This window comes from Alosa alosa, chromosome 8 (assembly GCF_017589495.1).
Source record: "Alosa alosa isolate M-15738 ecotype Scorff River chromosome 8, AALO_Geno_1.1, whole genome shotgun sequence".
NCBI lineage: Eukaryota > Metazoa > Chordata > Actinopteri > Clupeiformes > Clupeidae > Alosa > Alosa alosa.
Genome location: NC_063196.1, coordinates 28,666,720 through 28,684,393, shown reverse-complemented (window position 1 = coordinate 28,684,393; position 17,674 = coordinate 28,666,720). Strand labels below are relative to the sequence as shown.

General features: G+C 42.9%; 1 protein-coding gene across 4 annotated transcripts in view; it reads right to left on the bottom strand.

Moving 5' to 3' along the window:
- lpin1b (lipin 1b) overlaps positions 1 to 17,103 on the bottom strand; it is a 39,506-nt gene extending 22,403 nt beyond the window's left edge. For 3 of the 4 annotated variants that reach the window (XM_048250917.1, XM_048250920.1, XM_048250918.1), the window contains exons 1-3: positions 16,766 to 17,103; positions 2,317 to 2,517; positions 1,331 to 1,426 (exon numbers count right to left, since the gene is read on the bottom strand). In XM_048250917.1, the coding sequence (XP_048106874.1) occupies positions 1,331 to 1,426; positions 2,317 to 2,517; positions 16,766 to 16,861 (393 nt within the window). In that variant the 5' untranslated portion in view covers positions 16,862 to 17,103. Of the gene's footprint in view, positions 1 to 1,330; positions 1,427 to 2,316; positions 2,518 to 7,615; positions 8,021 to 16,765 lie in introns of those variants that run through there. The other variant, XM_048250919.1, reaches the window with a different exon arrangement.
- Between the last annotated feature and the right edge of the window lie 571 nt (positions 17,104 to 17,674).

Genomic DNA, 17,674 nt, shown 5'->3' with positions numbered 1-17,674 from the left:
GTCATCAACCACACAGTCAACACCAATAGTGTGACTACTTAAACTGGTGCAGGCAGCTATAGCTGCTTTGACCCACTTCTTCCCCTGTACTGTACGACTCAATGTGCTTTTATTGTCTTTATTTAGCTCAGTCAGTGCCACAGTCTTATACATATTAGTAACAGCAGTAGTGTTTTAAAGCAGAACTAGATTGTCAGGATAAACGCTTTTAGCAACTAATTTCTATTAATAGATCTTTCTATGACTGTCCAAAGTTGAGCTTGCAGCAGTGCTGTGAAAAAAGAGGAGGCGTTCGTTGTTCGTTTCTCTTTTGAGATGATGAAGGTAAGCATCAAAATTTCAAACACTTTCCCATCCCAGGATCCCCTCTTCCTGGAAGAGGCCACATTCTGTGAGGGTTGTGAACAGAAGGAGGTAAAGAGCAGAGAACAGCTCACGTTTTGAGACAGCCACCGAGGAGGAGCACATCTGAGCATGCTTGAGCTAAGTAGCTCGTTAAAATCCAATCAGTTCACCGTGCTCAGTTATCATCGAGAGGCCCACATAAATGCACCCAGAGTCAGGGTAACAAAGTTAACGACTGAGCCTCTCCCATTGCTTTCATCCATCCCCCAACCCTGCCCACACCAATGCGGGTCAATGTCTTTAGCACAGGGCCTGAGTACACTGTGTGTGGGTCTTTCTGATGCTAGGCTCTTTCCATGCTACTCAAGCCAGGCCTTTAGGCTAACACCAGTTAGCCTGATTTGGTGGAGCCAGGCGAGGGGGAGATGGATGGTGCAGGGGCTGTGGCCTGACACTGAGGTGACACACTTCCAGGGAGAAAGGCTCCAGAGGGGCCTGGTGGCTTCCCTCAGTGTGGCTGAGAATCTGACACCCTTAGCAGGCCCATAAATCACCTGCACGGCCGGCTGCAGATCCAGGCCTCCATCCCACCCCCCCCTGCTAAGCCAGTGGGCTAGCTCAGATGTGGGCGCTCATATATCTCCGGATGTGTTAGACTACTGCAGGGTTATATGCCAACCCCACCTCTCTCTCTCTCTCTCTCTCTCTCTCTTTCTCGCACTCTCTCAGTAATACTAAAACAATCAACACCATCACCAGAGGATGAGAGTGCAAAAGTTGGAAGTAGTAGTCAAAGTGTAGTCAAAGGAGAAAGTGGTAGAAGGAGGTAGAGGAGGGAAGAGAGGGGAGTTTCACTTGTTCCTTCTAATGTTAGGAAAACAATCCAACTACTAAACAGAATGTAGGCTTCAGAACTAAATCCTTTGAGAACCTGAATTCTGAATGGCCTCTGCCCTCCTGTATGGTCGTTTCACTGAGCACTGACCTGATTGTTCTCCGTCTCCTTCACAAAGAAGGCCTCTCCGTTCTCCCCCAGCTTCATGTGCAGGCTCACGGGCTCCCCGTTGATCTCGATGTCCACCTGTGATTAAGCAAAGGGCAGTGCACAAGTCTCAGACCAGTGAACCATTTCTTGGTCTAGCCTTCAAACTGTCTTCTCAAAATGAAATACACAATGATTTGGAATCTAGTAGGAAGTTTTAAGATTTAAGAAGTTGTGGTGGTAGTCTTTTTATGTGGACAAGCAGCCACATTTGGTTAAAAAAATCTCCTTTTTTAAAAAAGACATTCATTGACTATAATGTATGAGATGAGTTGCAAAAGAGTTAAGACCACTTCCCATTACAACAGAGTAAAGAAAATACAAACACAACTACCACAGACAGTTTTCCAAGAAGTACAACAGATGTTGGCGGTAGGATCAGTCAGATCATTTCCCCTTCCTAAGCAACATGAACAGCTCCCTCTCCACATCACAAGACAAAAGTTTCATTCCAGTTCCCACACTGACACATGGCTCCAGGAGAAACACATTATCCAGGGACAAGTGCCAGCTCTGTCATATGTATTCACCCATCACTGGTTTCATTTTAAATAACGCTCAGAGAAGAGCATTTCATTCTAAATAACGCTCAGAGAAGAGCATTTCATTCTAAATAACGCTCAGAGAAGAGCATTTCATTCTAAATAATAATGCTCAGCAGAGAGCATTGACCTGAGCACCTGTGCTCCCTGATGAAGGGGACTGTCCATTAAACAAGTACTTTTTGTTAAGGATAATCTCTCAAAGACCTCTGAAGTTTCTCAAAAAAGACTCAAGGCTGCCATCTTTTGGGTCCTTTTTTTAGGCGAACTTCAGCGGCCTATTAAGGCGGTGCCCAACCCCCTCCCCTAACCCCCCCCCCCCCCCCCCCCTCACACACACACACACACACACACACACACACACACCCACTCACTCACATAACTCACCACTTTCTCTCGGGAGCGCAGGACTCCCATCTTGCCGAAGCGGACGTGGAAGGGTGAGCAGTGCAGTGAGCCATCGGGCCGGCGCACCACGATGACATCGATGCAGCCGGACAGTGTGGCCGGGTTCAGCCCGCGGTACAGCTCCTTCACCTGCACCAACACCTGGCCCGCCAGCTGACCCACGTAGTTCATGGTCTGAGACTGCAGTCGGTGTGAAAGTGGACAGAGACAGACAGGAGTCAGTGCAGATCTGCAGACCACAGACAGCTCTCACAGACTAGCTCTCACAGTTATCTGATCTACTGAGGCATGAACACCATCAATACCATACCATCACTTCTTTTCCTGATCTTTTCTAAGATCACCTACTGATTTAATATGACAATAACCACATAAATTAAATAAAATGTAAATACTACACTAGTATTACTGTCATTATTTGTACTGTATGTTATTTTTTAAGTAACCGTGGGTATAGTATCTAGGCTACATCAAATGCATGTGTTTCAAAGAACAACATAAAAGCCTGGGGAAAAACTGTCTATCATCAGAACTCTGGCAGTAAAAGGGGTGTTTTATTCTCAGTGGAATTTGGGACAAGGATGAAGATTATCTTCTGTGCCAGGCATGAGACCCATAACTGGGTCAGTGGAGATCAATTGGCCAGTCACTAATGATGACATATTTGGCACCGAGAGAACACGTGTTGAACTCAGTGAATTAGGAGAGTCATAAATGCATTTTTCAAAGACAAACACTTACTGTTCACAGTTGGGTATAACCGTAATAACGTGAGTACTTTCTCTTTGTAGGATGAATAGGAAACAAATTTGGGCCTGGTGCTTCCTGTTTCATTTTGAATGTTTAATGGAATGCACACACTTGTTTATATTGTGTGAATGCACCAGCAATCAGGCCATGATTTGTTTATGTTTGGAGAAATGGGTAAAGGCCTGCATTAGGCTGACTACTCAGTGTTCAAAGGACTGGAAACACAATGGCCACTGCACATTCATGACCACTAACCCCAACAATCACACCAACACACTAACATTAACACTAACATGGAAGAACATGGAAGAACATGGAACTAACATGGAAGAACATATGAGTGTACATGTGGAACTGGTTGTTAAAAAAAGTTAAAAATAGCTGGCATTGCTTAGACTGGCCATGTACAATTGAAGAGGAAGACTGTGAATGTCATAATAAGAATAGAAAGCCCCCTCTTAAAGATGCAGTCAGTGATTTCACAGGAAGTGAGGTTTGTTTATGTTTTATTAGCAGACAGTTACATTATATGTTAACCAAGAACCAACTTTTCGTTTTTGTTTGGGGACATGCTGCCCCCACTTTTCGGAGCCTGGGCTGCCTACAGTGTACTCATGGAATGGGCAGTTAACAGATTGTGAAGAGTTGCTAAATATGGCAAGAAATGTTATAGGCTTGAAATCATGTATGATCGCTGACTGCACCTTTAAAATAAAAAGCCCACCGTGACCTTTGACCTGTAACATAAGCTCTCTCTTCGGGTGCAATTGTGTCGACTACCTCGTTTCCCAGAACCCCCTTTTTTGCTAGAGCCCTTCGACCCAACTTGGATCCTCCCAGAATGCCAGGCAGTTAATTCCTCTTCCATTGCTGCTAAAGGCTGTTGCTGGTGTGCCAAGGTTAGTGTTAACCAGAGTTAGTGTTAAAATAGATGTTGTAAAGACCTCTTGGGTGTTATCACAATATCCTAAGCTCATATTGAATGTCCAACAACATCTAAGAAACATGGTTCACATGTCAGCAGAGATTCTCGAAATATCTGTCATGTAACTGTAGCGGAAGGAGAGAACAAGGACAAACAAGACTTTTACTACGCTTTTCAATATTTAATAAATCATTAACTAACACTGTACAAAGATGCTCCCATTGTACTTCATAAAATACACTGTAATTGATACAGTGTAATAAATCATTAATTAATACTGTACAAACAAGACATTTACTATGCTTTTCAATACTAAATAAATCATTAACTAATACTGTACAAACAAGACTTTTACTACGCTTTTCAATACTCAATAACTCACTGACAAATACTGTACAAAGATGTTCCCACTGTGCTTATATACACTGTAAAATACACTGCCATTGAAACAATGTATGAAAAACACTGCTTGTGTCAGAGACAAGCAGGGCTCCAAGAGGAACTCTGTTGGGTTGACCATGAGAAACCTCTTCGGAGGCCGAGTGTGTCTGTGTGTCATTGAGCTTCCACACCAGACACTGACTCCATCAGGACAAAGAGGTTGCCTCAACTTAACACCGGCTCCTGTGTCACTTTCTGTTTATCTAACACTCTGTACATCTAAGTGTCCTACAAACTGGGACAAAATGTCACAGACCACAAGAGGTGTATCGTAACACCCCCAATTATCACCACTTTTGTTCAGAAATTCTAAAACAACGATGTTTTTTTAACACTTCAAAATAACATTTGCTAAATTAACATGACATTTCAGTAGCCATAGATGTGTAGATTTGAACAAAATCTGGTTTGGTTCTTAACGGGAGCATTTACTGCCTGAAATATCCGATTTTGTTTACCACGCTCGGAGTTATAGTGCTGGCCTGATTGGTCGCCTATTTACACCGTTTCAACGGCACATGGACGGTTAGACCGAGAATTCTCGTCGTGAAATTAAAATTCCACTGGAGCTCCAAGCGGTTGTGTACACGCAGCCTTACAACACTGTTTACAGCTCCTCGAGTCACGGTAAAATGTCATTTTTAGTACATAGCTAATTTATATACACCTATGGTGTGGGTGGTTGCGTTTCTTTAGGAGTCCGCTGTCTTGGTTTGTATAGAAATTGATATTAAGTGACACATACACGCAAGACGGTGGAAATACGGGACCGGTGGAAATAGGGGGAGTTCCGATAGAGTTGTTTTGAAAGTAACATGGTTAAACACCTTTCTTCTTCTTAAGGCCCGAATAGACCCCTCAGAATAATGCAGGACTTGAGACATCAAGCTTAATAAATGCATTAAGCATATGTATAAAAACACATATTAAAACTCAAAATCCCAGAATCCTAACCACACCATACCACCATTAACATGGCTAAAAAATAAACACAAGATGGAAGAATTCATTATTCTCCACACTGATGACCCAAAAAGGCCAAAATGATGCGAGCCAGAGACGGGCACTGGGGGGAGGGGGGGGGGGGGTCCTTGACAATGATATTCAGATCATGCCAGATTTGCCAGTTGCCCAGTCCACCCTGAAACCCCCACAGCAGGCATAAAAGAGGCAGAGCAGGAGAGAGAGAGAGAGAGAGAGAGAGAGAGAGAGAGAGAGAGAGGGTGAAAGCAGTTGCCCTGGGTCAAAGGCCTCAACAGGGGGAAACCAGCGTTACGGATAAGCCCTTAGAGGGAGAACATCCGCAAATCAACGGAACAAACTGGTGTTCTTAAATCGTTTCCTTAGATCAAGTTCCTTTGGATTATACATCCTTCCCCTTCAAAACCCGGTCCTACTATGAAGATGCATCAACCCAAAGACATCTATTCTTAGAAGTTGCATTGAAAGAAGCTTGGCAGGTTTAAAAATAGATCAAAGCAGAGAAGTCTGTCTAATTTTCTAAGCAGGGTGCTTATTTTTCTGCCATCTGAATGTATGATACCCTATGGGCTTTGGGCAGAAGATAATGCTGAGCACATCTCCCTAAGCACGTTTCAACCTGCTCTTTGCTATATTCATCTGCAAACCTCAAGAATTATCTTACTCTACATCAGACTGGCAGATAAATAATAAAAAACGATGTCTTATGTGTTATTCATATTAAAGGTGCAGTAAGTTGTTTTTGTTGTACATAAAATGCATATAGACTTCAACATGCGGGACAATAAAAATACGTTATTTAGCAATCTGCAAAAGCATACAGATGATCGACAAGGCTAGAATCAAATCTTCAAACAAAACGTAGACCTCTGTCATCATTACAATGATAAACACTGATGACTGCACAATACATCAGACACATTCACAGAACACTGACATGTAGCAGCATTATACAATGCAGTAATGGGATAAGTGTCTGTCATTGTCAGATAGCTACACTCAATGAAATTACCAAATAAACATTGGTAGGCCTATGTTTTTGATACCATGGTCACTTATGGAGCTTAGGTCAACAACATTCCAGTAAGGGCCACAGCTCTGGTGTGTTGTCCAAAAGTGACCTTCCCCAATAGAGCTTCAGTGCTGGGTGGTGGTGCTGGGACACACTGCCACAACGCCAGCACTCAGCCCGTCACAAAGGAGAGTTAACTTGCTACCTAATAGCTTACACACAATAAAAGAAAACACACACAGGCAGGAGAGAAGGGAGGTGGTGGAGTTTCTCTGGAAATACTGAAGGCAGGCCACCACACAAAAATGTGATTCACCCAAAAAACAGGGAGCAACATATCAGGTCATGGGGTGGTTCTATTAACATTGAAGCTTCTGTGCTCTAGGCTACTGTGGTGAGCAAATTTGACTAAATGTAAAAATATGAACATGTGAAAAAAGCTGATACCTGTGAGCCTGAGGTATAGGGTAACCTATCAGCTGTATCATAACAAACTCAACCTGCTCATCTAAACAAATAGCCTACATTTTGGGACCCATCAGTAAACATCAGCTCTCTCTCTCTCTCTCCCATATATGAATGATGCAGACTTGTGTTGAGTTGCTTGTAAGAGGACACTGCAGTCTGGTAGAGGTAGGCTACTCTACCATGACTGCAGTGATCAGCACTTGTAATTGTAAAGAAAACATCCTTCAGTCCAGTAACCCAGCATTCATATATCTGTAGTGATCTGCTTGGTCATCAATATATCATCAAGGCCTGGCTTTTCCACCAGGCTTAAACCATAGAAACTGGGTCAAATACCAAACAGGTTAAGGAAAGGATATAGCCTATTTGTTTGTTTGTTTTCTACTTATTTTCCATTACCTAAAGTTCTTTACACTTTAGATATCACGCTGGGGACATTATACGACAGATGCCTCCAGCATATATTAATGCTGACTATCTGTTTGACACTGAACTGAACAGCTGCAGCAGTCCCAAAACGAACCCCATATCAGGAGGAAGAAGGTTTAAATGGTGAAATTCAGTGTGAGGAGCAGATCCTTGGCATGCAGAAAAGTAAACGAATGTAAATTTCCCACAGTAGGCTATGCAGTAACTTCACCCACAGTTTACATGGCTAAAGCAGCCGGCATCAACACAAAAATACTGCTGAAATTCTATACCTTTTCAGTACCACGCAGACGTCCTCACATCAACACGGGAATGCGCCGGGCTTCTCTTTTGCGGCTAGTGATGGTCGCGCACAGGGGCATTATAGTGTCATTTTCCCGTTAGAACGAAGAGGCTGGTGTTGAATACGTCTGTATCACCACTTTCCGTTACTTAAGATGACACAGCTACTGTTTTATTCCTCTCTCTTTCGCTCGTTCTCGCTGACTCTCTCTCGGACCTCCGAGTCTCTCCCCAGCCAGAGCAGCAGATGACATCACATGCAGATGAGGCTGCGCACTGGTCCAATCAGATCGTTGTAATCAAATGATACTCATAGCCACCACACAGAGAGACTTTGTGACTTGGTCATAATTATAATAAGACTATGTCAATAGGATTAGAAATTTCATTTTCAAATAAAGCCTTTGTTCTTTTACGGTCTAGAGTTCAATTTCTTATCAAGAAAATCGTTTTGGCGATAGGGGGTGACTGTAACATTTACATCTGTCGGCTTCGGAAGCTTGAGGAGGTTTGTAACCTGATCCCAGCCGGCAAAGACTGTCTGGGGCCTCGGCACGGTGAGTGAGGAAGGCGGTGAGGTGATCACATTGACCAATGGCTGCGCCGCGTTGCCTGACGTTCGATGTCTGCAGTTGTGGTTTCTGTTGCACGTTGGGGGGTTTTTTCTGTGACTGAGCAAACCAGCGTGGCAGCGTCTGAGACGCAAACCGCAGGTTTAAAAAGACACAAGTCTGAAAGAGGAAACGGGAAATGTTGCAAGAAGGAAGTTGGGCCCCATCCATTCAGTAAATTATTTGATTTAACTAGGGTAGGCTATTTTACTTTTTTCCCATATAACGTCTATTATGCATTTTAATCAAAATGTTAACTTAGAGCAAACATTGTAAATCACATAACATTGTAATAGAATTCAACTTAATCTTATTTCACTAAATCCAAACCAACTAAAGTCCTGTATCTTCAAAGGGACCATTTAGCATTTTTGCTGAAGGAAAAGTAACCTTTCCACCAGTTCAAAAGCTGGTTATTTCTCCCATAATCCCTCTATCCTTCTATACACTAGTATGTCCTAAAATACTATAATACTTCTACAGTATGTCCGGAAATACTACAGTATTCCTATAAGATTTCTATAACATTTTGTCCCAAAATACTACAACATTCCTATTGCTACAATTCCTGGCAGCTGTTTCTGCAAATGAAATGTATAGTCTACGAAACCTCACAGTCTCGTATTCATGTTAAAATCTTCACTGATCACTGAGCTGTATTGCTTGCACATACAAGCACACACACACACACACACACACACACACACACACAAAAACACACAATTGCACAGGCACACATGCAAATGGCAGTAAGCTATGAAGACATGGCCTGGAATGACACACGAGAGAAGTCAAACGCACTGCCCTACATTGGCCTGTAGAGCTGCTGGATGCCTGAACATGTGTGTCTAGAAGTTTTGTGTGTTTGGGCATGCAACCAATCTGCATGAGGGGATAACAACAGACTCTTTGCAAGCAATGAAGTAGCTATACATACTGTAACTAGGTTATATTTAGCATCTTTATTTTGCCATAGAGAAATTGAAGGAAGTTTGTCATGTAGAAAATCCTCCACTTAATAAAAATGGCATTGCTTTATTTTCTAACATATCTCTATTGAAAAGGGGCCACCATTCTTAATTTATATTGTATACATAATGTTTAAATTTCCAGTTCAAAATAACTATAAAATGAAACTCTGTTCTTTTTTAAGTGTTTGATGCACAGTAAATAAGTAATTCCTCTCAAGTGGATCTTGCAGGCTATATTTTAGGAAATTCACTCACGTGTGTTTCAAACGAAAACATCTCATATGTCTGCTCTTTCACTTAAGAGCACACACTTCACTTTCCCTCACCTCTGGCCTCGAGCTCCGCTACAGTCAAACTCACATGCTGCCTCGAGACGAGAGAGGAACCATATGCTGCAAGAGAATCTGGCCGTATGTGTCCCAGTGGGCTTTGTGTTGGATATGATACACACCACATCGTTAGGCTTCCATGAATATTCAGTGTGGTTATAAGGTCTGTGTTAGGAATGGAAAGGATGATTGCTAGACACTCGTTTCAGCCAGGAGAAGATATCTCATTAGGATTCCCATCGCTTGCTAGACACTCGTTTCAGTCAGGAGAAGATATCTCATGAGGATGCCCATCGCTTGCTAGACACTCGTTTCAGTCAGGAGAAGAGATCTCATTAGGATTCCCATCGATTGCTAGACACTCGTTTCAGCCAGGAGAAGAGATCTCATTAGGATGCCCATTGATTGCTAGACACTCGTTTCAGCCAGGAGAAGAGATCTCATGAGGATGCCCATTGATTGCTAGACACTCGTTTCAGCCAGGAGAAGAGATCTCATGAGGATGCCCATCGACTGCTAGACACTCGTTTCAGTCAGGAGAAGAGATCTCATGAGGATTCCCATCGACTGCTAGACACTCGTTTCAGTCAGGAGAAGATATCTCATGAGGATGCCCATCGCTTGCTAGACACTTGTTTCAGCCAGGAGAAGAGATCTCATGAGGATGCCCGTCACTTATCTGCATCAATGAATTCTCTCATTCTTTTATTGGATGGCCTTAGGGACCGTTCGTTATTTATAAACGGGGTCACCGGAGGAAAATAGGGGAGGGTCATGTCTTTTTATTCTTTGTTGAGGAGAGGGTCACCTAACTTTTTTTTGTCTAGGAGGGGGGGGTCACCCATCTTTTGTATTAATGAAAACAGCAAAAAATCAAAGTGGCTTGTTTGATTGTTGATTTCTGTCGCCATATAACGTTCTCTTTCGTTCCTTAGCTCTGTCAACATTGAACAATGAAAATAAGGGAGATTTTACGGGTTTCTCACGCAAAATACGGAAAATGTCAACATCCGTCCCCATTAACGTTGGAAGGGTTGGAGCAACAAAGTAGCCTACTTTATTCAAGCCTAACAGCCTATATCCATTTGGTCAACTTTATCCAGCCCTAAAAAAGCTAAATTTAACTTTGGTTTACTTGTAGTTTACCGTGTAGCCTAGCCTAACTTTAAACAGTGTGCATGCTTATAAAGCCATTCAAGTCATTTGAGAAGGAAGGAGTGTAGCAAGCTCCCAAATTGACGCTCGTCTGAGAAATTGAGTTTTGGATAATGTTCAGCTTTGGCAACTTTACAATGACTGAGGAAGCCTAGAGATGAGTCCATAGCAACAAGTTCATGTGTTGAATTTGTTATTACCCAGTGTGCTTTGTTGAGTGGTCTCAATGTTTTATTGTTTTATTTCATGTGAATACTTACTAGAGGAGTAACTTATTTCAAGTAGGCTAATGCAGTTGCAGGAAGTGTGCATTTAGTTTCCATGCTTATTGTGTTTCCACAACAATGTTAGTGAGTAAATCTACTGAAATGGCCACCATCTTGGTGAAGTGTGATGTGTAAGATCAGAAAGCAGAGGGTGAGTTTAGAACGACAGCTTAAGTTGATGTGTTTTCATAGCGCTCTGTATCGTGGGTGGAAGGTATCAACAATTGGCTGGGGAGGGTCATGTCTTTTTTGAAAAGGCTGCTGGAGGGTCGTCGATAATTTTCTTGCAGGCAGGGGAGGGTCATGCAACTTTTGATTGAAGCACTTAAAATCCCTCCAGTGACCCCGATTATAAATAATGAACGGTCCCTTACTGGATAGGTTTGTCAACGATTTAATGGTTTTGTCAAAGGCTCAAAGCTTTTTTGGCTAATTACATCTAAACCAGTTTTGAACAATAGTACCAAAACAGTAGGCCTACCTCAGGAAAAACGTTGCCATGTATAAACGTTACAACAAATATATTGCATATGGCATTGTTTTTGTTCAGAAGGTTTTCGACTAAGTCTTAGGGGTTATTTTCTATCATCTGTTTTCAAAGACAAAGTGCTGAGTCAGAGGAATTTAGTGCCCATGTCCTCCTGAACAGAGAGACAAATGAGAGGGCAAGTATGGCTCTTAAAAACGCAGGAATGCTTTCATTTCAGCAGCTTATTTCCGTAGAGAGCACTACGCATTTCAGCTGAGATGAGTATGAACAAGGGAATGGCAGTAGCCTATTTCCCTTTCTGTTATTTGAGAATGTGTTCTTGCCATTTCCAGTAGTAACCTAATGTAGGCCTACAGTTTACCTTGTCTTTGTGTATTTCAAAATAAAATCTTATCAAGGGAAATTTATCAGGGAATTCTGTGTGCAAAACTTGTTTGTTCATCAATTTTCCTGAGTTTTGTTTGATAATATTAAGTTTGGGTTAGAATTTGGTTTGAGTTTAGTTTATTCATTCTCTCATCACATAAACACCCACCCCTTTTCATTGGAACAGTGTGACTAACATCAAGGGTAAAGTATGATTAAGCTTTCAAACTCATCGCACGAGCATGCGGCCAGTCATTATATCATCAGCTGTTCAGCAGAGCTTTACAGCCTCTGGTGCAAATAGTAGCAGTCTAGACCTGTTCTTTACAAGCATGCGCTGCAGAGTTGTCACAGCATAAGGGACACTAGCACGTGGAGCGGGACACGCTGTTCTCTGAATGACAGGCAGCTCAGCGCTTTCTATTAAGGGGACTGGCCCCATCAGTCAGGGCCGAGGTCCATAACCGCATGTGTGTAGCCCGTGCGCATGTATGTGTGTGTGTGTGTGTAGATGCGTGTGTATAGCCTGCGTGTGTGTGTAGCCTGTGTATGTGTAAGTGTGTGTGTGTGTGTGTAGCCTGTGTGTGTGTGTGTGTGTATGAGAGTGGGGGTGGGGTGATTAGCAGTGCCTAACCAACACATGCCCATTGAGTTTTCGGTGTGTATACTGAGTAAGTGCTGGAGGCAGGCGATCCCTCTCCTCCTACAGTCAGTGTGATCTAACATTACAGTCAACGAGCTTCATATGCCCCATGCAGCGGGGATGGCCACAGCCTATGAGGTGACCTGATGCTTCACCAGGGCAAGGTTATGTAAACGTGTTGTTACTTTGGAATAACTGCAGTCTGTGAGCTAAGGGGGTAACACTTTATTTGACAGTATCGACATAAGAGTGACATGACATTGTCATGAACACATGACACATGAACCCTAACCCGAATCCTAACCTCTAACCCTAACCCTAACTCTAAGCCTAAAGTCCCATTCACACCAAGAACGATAATGATAACTATAAATAAATATTGTTCTCGTTAATATGAATGACGACGTTCACACATAAACTATAACGATAACGACATGAAGAACGATATCGTTGGGGATCACTTTCAGAGCGACTTTCAGAACGATAAAAAGCTAATAGCCAATCAGAACCCATCAAATTTTAACTGTCACATTCATTAACACCAGGAGAGATTTTGTTTATCGTTGTTCAGTGTGAACGCTTTTTTGGTTATGGTTATAGTTATCGTTATCGTTCTTGGTGTGAATAGGCCTTAACCCTAATCCTAACCCTAACTTGTTATGACCAAAACCGAATGTCACTTAATAACAGAAGCATTATGTCATAAATGTTTATGACTTGTTTATGACACGTTCATGACAGTGTCATGTCACTCTTACAGTATGTTGATACTGTCAAGTAAAGTCTAACCGAAAAGGGCACCTGACATTTCCAGTGGAGAGGTGTCTGCACTTTTTTTTAAGACCTTTTTAGCTCAGTAGCTTTTCCTTTCTGTAATGTTACTAGCGCAGTGAGAAATGTGGTAGTGCATCAAGAATAAAAAAGAAGACACAAATATTCTGATATTTATGCACCATTTATGTCTATACCAGATCGCAGGTGTATAGCTATTTATGCCATGGACAAACTGTTCACCCCAAAACATGACTCATATATTGCACATAAAAGGGGAATAATCGTTGTTCACTAAGAGTAACCTGCTGCTTCATCTGTGAGACCGTTAATGTAGTTCTGCTTTTCACTGTGAAAACACGTACACTAAGCTGCACCTTGCATTCATTACTGTTTGATTGGCTCATTCTCTGGCCTGAGTGTCAGGAGGTACAAGAGGATTCGTGTGTCAAAACCACATTACACACATTATGTCATCACACATCATTCTAATGACTCATTTTTGTTGTTCCCAAACTGTGTGTTGAATGAAAAATCTGCTTAGATTTAGTGGAAGGGTGAAGTGCCAGGATTATGGACCTTGAGTTTGGGTCAGTGTGGGGAGAAAGCCAGGGTCAGCTAAGGGTCAGTTGACAGTTAAGATCTAAGGGTCATTTCCAGCTGTTTTAGTATTGTTTCAGTTTAGCATTTGTTTGGTGACTACTCTTTAAAGGTACACTATGCAAGATTTTCACCTTTACGAAGCCAAGTTGATGGTAAACGAACTTGTAATAGGCGAATCGTTCACCTAGCATATATACAGCATAGACGTAGCGAGTCCCTACAGAGAATACTGGCCATGCAACTTTCAAGAACGGCGGCCCACCAAATCTCGCGCGAAACATTACCTTGTCAGTAGATATAGCTCTTTGGAGATTGTTTTTGCATGTTGTTAAAGGAATTATCCGGAGTAAAATGCACTTTAGATCAATTTACGGATGATTGGGAGTACACACGTTGAGTTGACATAAAAATCATGTAATTCGATGTGTTTTGAGAAAGTTCGATTTTACCGCTTTTAGTCAAAACTTCGTTAGCGTGGGAAGTGAGAAGGGCATATTATTTTGCCGCTACAAAACGCTATTTTTATACCTCTTGTACAGTTCCAAACAACATTACACTTACGTGGTAGTGAGTAGGGCGAAATAATATGCCCTTCTCACTTCCACGCTAACGAGTTTTGACTAAAAACGGTAAAATCGAACTTTCTCAAAACACATCCGAATGACATGATTTTGATGTCAACTCAACGTATGTACTCCCAATCATCCGTAAATTGATCTAAAGTGCATTTTACTCCGGATAATTCCTTTAATCCTTCACCTCCACAATAAAAAGCTTTTGCATTGTGTACGCGAGAAGTTTGATATTTACAATAGCAGAGTAACACATAAATACATCGCGACTCTAGAGGGAGCTCTACAGTCGCCAAAAATACCTAAACCTGCATAGTGTTGCTTTAAAAAAAGACCAGTTAAAAGAAGGGTTGCCCAGTTTTCAACTATAGCCAAGTGACATATTGTAGTAATGTTCAGCTTATGATAGTGAGGTGTGTGTTTTAAGCTTTCTGTCTCCTAAAGGAAGTGCATGGCTTGAGGTTTGCTGTCAGCATCGTAATTTCCAGAAGGCCTCTCTGCTGACCTTAAGTTGACCTTGACAAACATCTCTGTCCCCATGCCAAGGACACCCTGAGACGTGTTATGGTCGTAAATCATCGGCAGTGGCTCATGGTTACATGGGTGGCATCCAGAGGCTTGGTTCAGGAGGGTATTATCCTTTCTGAGGAGGCAGCAGGAGGAGAACCAGGAGGTATCTCCAGCACCCCTCAGCCTCGCGACCCGTGAGCCACCAACAGGATCACCCAGCACCCTCACCCCATCAACACACCCCTCTCTACCCACATCACCCCACTGCTATCACCTTTCTCGCTCTCTCTCTCTGTCTCACTCTCTTCTGATACTAACTCCACACATGCTCTGTACCCCCTATCCCTTCTTCTCTATCATTTGGGCTTGCCCCCCCCTCTCTCTCCTCCGTTCCACACATCCCCTCTCTCTCTCCTCCGTTCCACACATCCCTCTCTCCTCTCTCTCCTCCGTTCCACACATCCCCTCTCTCTCCTCCGTTCCACACATCCCCTCCCTCTTTCTCTCCTCCGTTCCACACATCCCTCTCTCTTTCTCTCCTCCGTTCCACACATCCCTCTCTCTCTCCTCCGTTCCACACATCCCCTCTCTCTCCTCCGTTCCACACATCCCCTCCCTCTTTCTCTCCTCCGTTCCACACATCCCCTCTCTCTTTCTCTCCTCTCTCTCGTTCTCCACATGCCACTCACATGCTCTCTACCCCTGGGGCCTATCCTGTGTTCTCTAGCACATATGGTCTTGCTCTCTCCCTCTCTCTCTCTCTCTCTCTCTCTCCCCTCTCTCTCTGTCTCACTCTCTTCTGATACTAACTCCACACATACTCTATCATTTGGGCTTGCCCTCTCTCTCTCTCTCCACTCATATGGCCTATCCCGTATTCTATCCTATTCCAGCACATTCAGTCTTGCCCTCTCTCTCTCTTTCCTTCGTTCCATCCCCCCTTCACTCTCTCTCTCTCTCTCTCTCTCTCTCTCGCTCTCACTCCCTGCACAGGATCACCTTACGGGGGATTACTTGGTGACTGGCAGAACACCAGCTGCTGTCCCCGGTGTGCCAGTGTGCTGCCCTTTCACACAGTGCCACCCGGGCTGCACGCATGCACGATTCCCTGCAGGTGTGACTGACGATGCCTGCGCCGGTGCCAGCCATAAAGAGACGCATGACTACCAGGGCAAACATGATCCGGCGGGGTGGAATGGATGAGGTGCTGTAATGGACCTGGTCTACTGATATGAATCTCTTATACAAGAAGAATGACATAGCAGATATAAATACTGCTTGGATGTCACACTCCACGATGCACAGACAAAAACAAAAAAAAATTTCAGGGTTCTTATTGACCTTGTGATGCCTTTTTTTCCATTACTGATATAACCAGTTTACAGTAAGAGGAAACATTCTTCAATACATATTAATTTACGTTTCCAATGTAAAATAAAAATGTTTTGAATTGTCATTTATAGAATGGAGTGTTGGAATATAGGATTTGATCTCATTCTTCTTCTAAGTATTTCATTTCCCTGTAGAGGGTAACCAGATGCTACTTAGGACTCTCTGCTTCATCTTCATTCATCATGCTAATTATTTTCCCTTCAGTTCTGACCTTTAGGGCCGCTGCCAAACAAACTGTAACTATAGAAACCGATTTGAAACATGCTTTTGCACTGTATCCATGCACTACAAATACAACATTTAATTTTTTATGTGTTTGAGATGCAGGGGCACACTTTACATGCTGAGAAACTTGGTTTGGGTTGTCATGCTTTTTAGAGTTCCACACCGCATATGGGATCATCATTAGCCTGAGGCACAGGCCTGGGGATGGGGGGGACATTGACACACAGGAACATTACCCAGGACCAGGTGGAGTCCATGACATCTTCCATGAACTGGACCTCATCTTGGATTTCTTGGATTTCTTCTGTGTGCTCCATAGATGAATCCATCATGAGACCATTAGAACCTGGAACTCAAGATTCCCTGGCTACCGGTTGTCACAGTCCCCGGGAGTGTGGCATCGCACCACACTGGGTCCGCAGTGAAAGTACATGAAGATCAGTAATAAGTAAACTGGTAAATCCCTCTGTGAAGGCCTTCTGCTAAAGTCCTATAGTGAAAGACTTTATCCTCTTAAGGGTCTTCAAATGGGGATCTGCCTTTCCCAGAGTAGAAGGTGTCTGGCTGTTGGTGTGTTTGCTCACTGGCTGTTTGGTGTAGGAGTGGAGTGTGGTGCTCTTCATGAATATGCGTGCTAAGGGGAGGAGTTGAGGGTTGGTGACAGTGATAAGTGTGTGTGTGCGTGTGTGTGTGTGTCTAAACGTCTTCCTAAAATTACTTTAGACCCTCTGTAAGTAATTGGAGAGGTTCTGACGTTTGACTATGCTGACTCCTCAAGCGTCCTTTTGAACTTACAGCTCAGAGAATACATACGCACACACACACTCAGACACACACACACACACCACGCATACACACACACTCTATCATACAAACATGAGCCATAACTTCAGGTGATAACAAGGTCACGCACACACTCACACACACACTTCTCATGCCCATTCCTCAGGTGCTTTCATGCTGTTGACAGACATAACTGTTGAATTTCCCCTGGAGATCAATAAAGTATCTATCTATCTATCTATCTGTTGTTAGATAAATTATTTTTACATCGGTTTAAAGCACACATGCATTATCACATGGCTCTTGACTATATCATAGGATATACTGTAAGTATGTAAAATTAACATTTTATCAGTGGCCAG